This window comes from Merops nubicus, unplaced genomic scaffold (genome assembly GCF_000691845.1).
Source record: "Merops nubicus isolate BGI_N331 unplaced genomic scaffold, ASM69184v1 scaffold35140, whole genome shotgun sequence".
Classification (NCBI taxonomy): Eukaryota; Metazoa; Chordata; class Aves; order Coraciiformes; family Meropidae; genus Merops; species Merops nubicus.
Window position 1 is genome coordinate 6,122 of NW_008581448.1, and position 8,336 is coordinate 14,457.

At 42.3% G+C, this 8,336-nt stretch overlaps 1 protein-coding gene across 1 annotated transcript; it reads right to left on the reverse strand.

The window, feature by feature from the left end:
* Positions 1–1,791: 1,791 nt before the first annotated feature.
* PID1 (phosphotyrosine interaction domain containing 1) lies at positions 1,792–2,459 on the reverse strand (the record flags this gene model as incomplete). Its single annotated transcript, XM_008950039.1, has 1 exon — positions 1,792–2,459. A coding segment is annotated over one exon (477 nt), but the record flags the coding sequence as incomplete, so codon positions are not given.
* Positions 2,460–8,336: the final 5,877 nt, after the last annotated feature.

Below are 8,336 nucleotides of genomic sequence, written 5' to 3' on the forward strand. Positions count from 1 at the left end.
TGCATACAGGGCAGGACTGAGATTTTTTATCATTTTTTTCACCCATATATCCTGTATATGACCCTCTAATTCCTAATGTGTTTTGGCTAAAAAAAAAATAAATTAATCGTTTTTAGAGCCGTATTCAGAAACATTGGATCAGCCAAAGATTCAGAGAGAACCAGTTGTGGATGCTGCTGACCCATCCCACCAGCTTATCCTGCAGCTGAGCCACTCCTGATTCCCAGGAGCATGGGGGGCTATTCCCCACACTTCCTGCAAAGCAGAAATTGTAAATCATATCCACATGCAGTGAAGTAAAAAAAAAACCTCCCACAGCAATAATTTACCTAAATAGAGAAAAGAAAATAATTTAAAATCTTAAAAGCAATTCTCATGGAGACTGATGTAATTTGAAATACATTAACATTTTCATTCCACTAAACAAAATAAACACAGGACCCACACATAAAATCAGAGAGTCTACATTGGAAAAACAGCTTACAACTCCCAAGTTTTAACCCAAAACATTTTTTTTTAATTAAAGTATGAACACATTTATGCTGCAGAACAGTTTACATACATTGTAAAGCAACAAGCATCTTTTCAGGAGATACAGGCCCTCCTCAGTGCATCTCCACACTCAATCCACATGCTTTAAGCCTGGACTCACAGACACTCCTGCACACAAACACCCAGACCCACAAACTCAGAGCTACCTGCTTCTGGCGAGCGCGCTTTTGAGGCTTCTGTAAGGTGCCCTAGTGCCCCTAACCTTACCAGAATCAAGAGCAAAGTCGTAGAGTGGAGCAGCGTTACTTGCAAACTACTGATCTGCTCTGGGCCTTAAAAAATATTGAGTGAAACAAGTTTTTCTTTTCATCTGAGTTTTATTAAACATCTGCGTTTAAGAAAGGCATGACGCTGCCTATCTGTGAAGAAGGAAAGATATGGGAATCTGAACATGAGCTTCTCAGCCAGAACAGCTGCTCAACCCTGGCTCCTATGGGACCATTTCCTTTGATCTTTACATTAACACAGCCCTGGCTGTGCGACAGGACACCACCAGCTCCATCCCACCAGGGCCGCCCAACCGGCAACGTGGAGACCGGTCACAGGAGACTACCATGCTCCTATCACTTCAGACCTGAGGTTGATGAGAAGTCACAGTTCCAGAACTGTCAGACCCAAGTGTCCCTCAACTCCTACCAGTGGGCCCCCTCCTGTGGAGCACATCAGGGTTGGAAAACCACAGACAGTGCTGCCGGCTCGCTCCGCCTCTCGCCGTCGTGGAGGACTTTTGTCGATCCCTTTTTGGTATCCTGCAGTGTATGGTCTGAAGCTGCAACTACTGGTGTTGGGTGAAAGACATGGCAGCAGGTATATTAAGAAAATAGGTACAATGACTAAAATAATGGATAGTATATTATATAATGTGTACATACAAGCATCTTCTTTCATTTTTTATCTGTGAAATGCAAATTAACCGCAAAACGCCAGGCCATTAGTCTAAAAGGCTACTTATGGCAGTCTGAGCCTATATAAGGATTTTTGTGGTGCATCATGGGAGAAAAGATTCTTCAGGAACCATTAGGGCTTTCCGGGTCTCCTTGCTCTTGTGCATCAGCATCAGCCCCTAGCCAGAAATGCCAGAGGAACAATTAATAAAACTACCTGACCACTCTTGTAAAACAAAGAGGAATGACTCTGCTTCATGGTAGGCACCTGAACTACAGGGATGAGAAAGGGACAGCGATAGATGGGTGAGAGGTGGGGGAGGGATCTTTTTTTTTCACTTTTACAACAGCAGCAGATTTCAAGGTAACGCCATTACTTCAATGATGCATATCTGTAGGTACTGAATTGCTCTTTTGATTCAAAAAGCTGGTCAGACAAGTGTTCGGCAGTCCTTTCATTCCCCAGTTTCAATTGTCGCTTGTTCATCTATCAGCTCTCATTTCCTAAGGCCACTTCTGCCTTTGCTGAACCGCGAATGAGTTCAGTCAGCCATCGTCAGATGCAAATTCATGAGACACTTCCTCTGAGGAGCTGTTCCTGTGGATCCGGCCATCGCTTTTCATGCTGTGAAAAGTTTTCTTAAAGGCCTCCATCATGGCATGGGCCAGCTTCTTGGCCTCCAGCTTGCTCTCACACTCTACAGCATGGCAGTCCATCTGGTAGGACAAGTCATCGTTGATCTCCCGATAGATCCACGCAAAGATGTTTGGGCTGACGTTGTGGTCAGCAGTGCAGTAGGCTATACGTGCTACCTGAAAGGTATCCATGTGGACCATTGCCTCGCCTTTGAGGTCCAGATGATGCAGCCAGACTTGGAAAGGGCGAATTTCCAGAAGGGCGTTAGCTGGGTAAATATCCTCCCTGGCGAGTGTGTGCTTCTTCCATAATTCAATGACCGGTTTCTCTGTGCAGCCTGACAAAAATTGCATCCCTGTTGTGGAAACCTTACCCAAATACGTAACCTGCAAAGAAGAGCAAAGGTAGGTGAAACACAGAGAGCAGACTGGCTTGCTTTCTGCCGGCTCAGAGAGCTTCCCTTTGTCTGGAAAATAAAAGCAGCACCACCCCACGCCCCCTGGCAAATCCCCCAATTTCCCCATCATCTTCAGTAAAACAGTTTTCAAACTGCTTTCTAGATGTTTGCTTTTTCAGATGCTGACTTCACCATTCCAACCCAGATGTTAAAAAAGTTTGGTCTCCAAGTTTCAAGGGATTTTGCTCTCTTCAGCTACCTTGAAAGTCCCAGCTTTAGAGCCCAGGACCGTACCTCTAAGCTCGTGCTCCCAAGTCTAAGTGCCAGTAGAGCAGGCCCCAGGCAGTCATGATGTTAACCATGTTTGTTTTTTCTTTACTCAGATGACTTATTTGTATCACATTTCAAACTTTAATTGAAACTGAGACATATTTCGTTTGATAACTCAAGGCTGCAGGGGGTTGGAAAAGTACAATCACGGCAGAGGATTTTAAACTGTTTGTATGTATTTTTCCAAATATGACCTTGTTTTCTCACCACTTCTGCTGGTTCTACTTAAGTCTTAAGCCAGGAATAGCTTGAAGTTGTTCAAAACTCTTCTTTGAACAAAGCTGAGACATTTATTACATCAATTTAAGAAAATAGGCTGTTAAAAAAAGAATCTAGTAATACAGCTAGCTACCTTAGTTTAATCGCATCACCTCTGTGTTCTTCTGTCTAGCTCTTTTAAGTGAAAATCCTGCTATCCAACCTGCACAGGAAAGTGAGGTGATTTTAGTGTCCTCACCATATTTTACTCACCAAAAACCAAGTTCACTGGGAGGTCCATATCAAAATTTGCTATTAAGCCTGTACAGAAACATTCCCCTAAATCTGTGCAGCTGCTGAAGAGGCTTTCTTCCACTCACTTACTAATGGAAAATTACCTTATCTGGGAAAAAGGACTTTCTCTCTAGAGAAGACAGATCAGTGCCACATAAACGCAGCTACACAAATTATTCTATTTCCTGCTCTTGTAAGAACAGTGCATTTAAGAACAACTACATGAAAGCAAAACTGCTTCTGATTTCTCTCTTTGCAGCAATAACGGCTTCAGACAGAATCTTGTGCCTGTCGCTTGATGGCTTATAACCTCATGTACATTTTACTCAAGGCATTTGGAGAAAAAAAGAAGTAATCACATGCATTTTCCAAACTAATTTCTTCAAACTTCCATATTAATCACACAGTGTCAGCCATTTTTATTTATTATATACACTTTAAGAAATGCAACGAAAAAATACGGGATTTCCACATTTAAAAAACCACACCCACAAGGAATGCAGGATTTTTATTCCATGCAAACAAAATCTTCCACAAGAAAAATATTTTGCTGCAAGATTCATAGGTTTTGTTAAACTCAGGGGCTTAAGTAAAGTCACAATTAAGTAAAGCTTACAAAACATTTTTGTAAGTCCATGTGGCTTAATCGTGTCGGCCAAAAAACCAATTTCATAGACTGACATTTCAAAAATGGAATTCTTGTTCTTTCCCTATAAATATTCATGCTTTGCACTGGGAACATATTGAATTTTATAAGGCTTTTTATTTTTTGAAATAGTAGGAAACGTAAGCACTAGAAAAGTTAACAAGGTAAGACCTACCAGTGTTTTGCTTTGTTTTATTAGCAATGAGAGTTGAGTTCCCCAAAGTACTGTAGAATAACTTAAAAGAAAACCTCAAAGCTCACGGTACTCTCACTAAACACATACAAACAGCAAATACAACACCAGAGCAGCATACTGGGGTGGGGTTGTGTGTGGGGTGTTCAACACGTACCCACAGTTATTACTCGGAAAAGATCAAGATCAGTGTTCAAATTTGCACATCCAATATACTCTCCGAGGGTTTGCTCTGCACTATTTCATATTCACAAGCCACCTAACAAAAGACTAACACACACTGTAAGTTAACAGAGCATTTGGGGTTAGACTGAAGGCCCGCTGCAGCAACAGAAGTCCTTCACTGACTTCAAAGATCTTTGCACAAAGCCTTTAAAAGCCCCAGGGAAGAGAGAATTAGCCTCTTGCTCATGCACTTTGTCACTGCCCAGATACAGTTTTGCATCCTCAGCCGCAGCATCTCTGGATGCTGCTGCAACACTTTGCCCCCCAGGCGCCATCTGGAGAAGAGCAGTAACCCTTGGGGCAGGCAGAAACTGGCACCTCTCCCCGCAGCACAACGGTAAGTGCAGGCAGTTGGTTCACTACGGCCTCGTCTGCCAGAGGAAGCTGTTGAGAACACCTGAGCTGCCCTGCTGCAGTGGCCGTACCGCAGGGGAGGAGAGGCAGCAAAGGCAGCTACATCCCACTCCGGAAGCACTATCACGAGTCCTCTCTGGCAGTCAGCACTGCTCAGCTGGGTGCTGGTGCTGCAAATCCACCCCAGCACACAGGGCATCAGCTTCTCAGCATGGACAACTCCAGGTGACGCTCGGGACACCTCCAGCAGCCAACAAGCAAGACCAGAGTGTCTGTCACTTGGCACTGCACATTAGGTGTAATTTTCTTGCTGTTACTTCTTCCCGGCCGCTAACTGCAACCCCCCGTTGGCCATCAATCTGTGTGTGGCCTGCCTAAGTGTGAAATTAGAAAAAAATTAAGGTTATTTCCATACAAACAAAATATTTGTATTTTACAAAGAAAAGCAGTGAATTACTCTGAAAGCAGCCAAGGCAAATGTAACTAATAAGAAAGATGGGATGATGGCTTGTTTATCAAAACAGGACATAATGGTCTGATTTAATGTCCCAGTTCTGTCACAGTGCAACTGTGTAGGAACCTTTGGAGAGTTGCTTCCTTTAACACTACTTTGCATCTCCATTATATAGGTTTCATTTTGCTTTGAGGTCACCTTCATATATTTGAAGTACTTGGACATTACAACAAGGAGTTCACAGGGGAGAGAATAAACAAAACCTCTGGTTTAGAGTCACTCGCATACTGTCTCTTACATAGAAACATCAACACCTACTAACGTTATTCGTTTCTGTTTCTTTTTAAACAAATGATCATCCTTTTCCCCATTGAGATAAAGTGTTTCACAAGAGTAGCAACACCAAAGCTCTCGGTGAAGACAGATGTCTAGAATTTCATCACTTCGTAGTCCCTGCTAAATGCAGAACAGAGATACAGAGGTTGGTGAGACACCTCAAATATTTGACACAAAAAAGGCAGCAACTTGTTCAAAACAAAGTTTTCTTCATGATTAAGTATCATCTACTTGTTATCTATTACATATTCATCCATCTGGAGCTGGCCAATTTAATAATTTAGATATTAACATTTGCATAATTGCAGGGACAGTACTAATGTGAACTAAAACCAGCAAAAGATGGATTGATAAGGCACTTCCACCTGAGCTCTTGGTTACAAGGTTATTCCACAAGCAATGCTCCACGCATTTTGGCTTCTCTCTCATCACATCTCACAGCACACTCACCTTTATTAAAATGCCCCAAATCTAATGACCACACACATCACTAAAAGTAAAGCTATTACACTACAACCATCCTCCTTTCTGATTTCCAAGTTTGCCAACCAATGATCAAAGAATAGATTATTCCTTCCATTATCACATGGAGAAGAAAATTATTTTGAGGCAAAAAGTCCCACTGGTGGTCTTTTTCACTAAAATTGATGGCATCTCATCAGTGTGAAGCCATCAGGAAGATTAAAAAAAAGGAATTTTATCTTTAATACTTGTAAGAACCAGATGTGAGTGGCACAAAAAGATGTTATTATTACTGCATGTGCAAGTGCACACTGAAGAAGTTCCTCAACAGAATGAACTGCAGAGCCTTACAAACTAGAGAGTCATCATCGACAAGGGCTAGCAATAGCCACAGCTGAGGTTGAAAGCTGCATCTGTGATAATACAGCTCTGATCACCAGCTTTGGTTATTCATTTCACCAGGAATGACTAACGCTCTTCCTTCCTCTGAACATGGGCAGAGGTCACTTGGCAGCAAACATCCATCCCTGAAATGACTTATTTGTGAAAGCATGGCAGGTCCTACAGCAAGTGTCAGCCTATACACACTGATGCCAGTAGCCATGTTCCTTCCCCTCTAGCCTCAGGGCAAGGCAGATGTGGGACTTGGCTTGTTTTGGACACTGTATTTTAAGTGAGAAAAGCCAGCTCCATGCCATTGTGTTAACCTTACGCAATAAAGGCATTTCATATCATAACTTCTTCCAGGGGTAGGAATATACTTCTTTATGCCACTTTCAGTCCTTTGGTTTGCGTGTTCCATCTTTCCCATGGATTTCTGGAAGATACAACTCATGACAACTTCTTGTGCATGTTAAAAATTATCCACATTCTTTCCAGCCCTTCTATGTCAAACTGGCATTTTTCATCTGATCCCTCGTTCCTGGGTGAGCCACTGTCACCCAAGACATACAATACACTTGTGGTTTCAGCACTTGCTGTGCTTGCAAATATTCAAACCTTTGGCAAAAGCCAAGATGCTCTGAAGAGCTCCTCGTTTCACCCTATATACTTGCCAGCACTGCTGTCAGTGTCTGAAAATACTGTCCTCAACAGAAAAGTGCTGTGTCTTTGCCCTTTGGTAACACAGCTACAGCCATCTGACATGTAGCGAAGTCTCCCATCAAAGGGCACGAAAATCAGTCAATGCAATCTTTCACTGACCATCCCAGACACACAAAAACATCTGAGTATTTTGACACTGTTGTTTCCAACCCCTTCAGGCCAGTAACATATGGTGAAAATATCTTTTAATAATTAGGCTCAAGAGCTTACCAACTTTGAAAAGATACAGCAGCTGCCATACACATTTTCACTTCTAGCACAGTGTGATTTGTCAGAAGCAGTAAGGGGGTTTTACCTACCATATTCAATTCTTCTCTTTGTCATTGACCTCACACTGTTTATTTGCAGCTCATATGAGATGAAGAACAGCTTAGCTCCTGCATGTGTTGATCAGACTTCAGATCTGACTCTCCTATGGACCCTAAGTCTGTACTTCTTCTAACTCACAAGCCTCAGCTGGGCACCTATACTCAAGTGGCTCCATTTCTTTTTTTTCCTCTGTTCCCTGTCCCCAGTCCACGAGCTATTGTTGCTCCAAGAAAACAGATCCAAGTTGTAAAGATCCATAATTATTACATTACACAGGGCAGATGCTCTCCTGGCACAGAAACACATACACACACAGGACTCTAGGCTCTCTCAATATCTGAGACCATGATCAAAGGACCTTATAGAAAAATAACTTCTTAGCTATTTCTCTAATATAAGTATTTTTTTCCACACCAGGTAATAAGGGTCTTTGTAAACGAAATTGACAAAGAAAATGACAAAAATTAAAACAAACAGAGCAGAGAACTTGAGCCAGCAGCTATTTACTCTGCATATTTGCAGTCACCAGAGGATGCCAGAGAGGAGCTTGAATCTTACGCAAACCTTAGTAATGAGTGACTGCCTCTTTTGTCGATCTGCGTTTTAAAATAAACATTCTTTTAGCCTCAAATCTGGTCTAATTGCAACTGATTATGTTTGATCTGAGACAGTAAAGATATTCCTTGCTCAAAGCTTAGCTGGGCAGAGGTAATGAGATATTTTCTTCCTGAAATCAAAAGAATTTCTCCTGTGGTAGCTTCAGGGCATGTGCTAATGAAAAAAACAACCCACAGGCTCTTTGTGAGAACACACAGGTCTAGAGTCTCCAGTCAGCAAGTAAAGGGTCAGCTTGTCCCAGGCAAGCAAGAAGCACCAGCCTAAAGATGGCTAAAACCACCAGACTATTTAAGAGGAATCCAGAGGACATTTAGAGAAAGGAGCAGCCAAAAGCCTGCTCGGG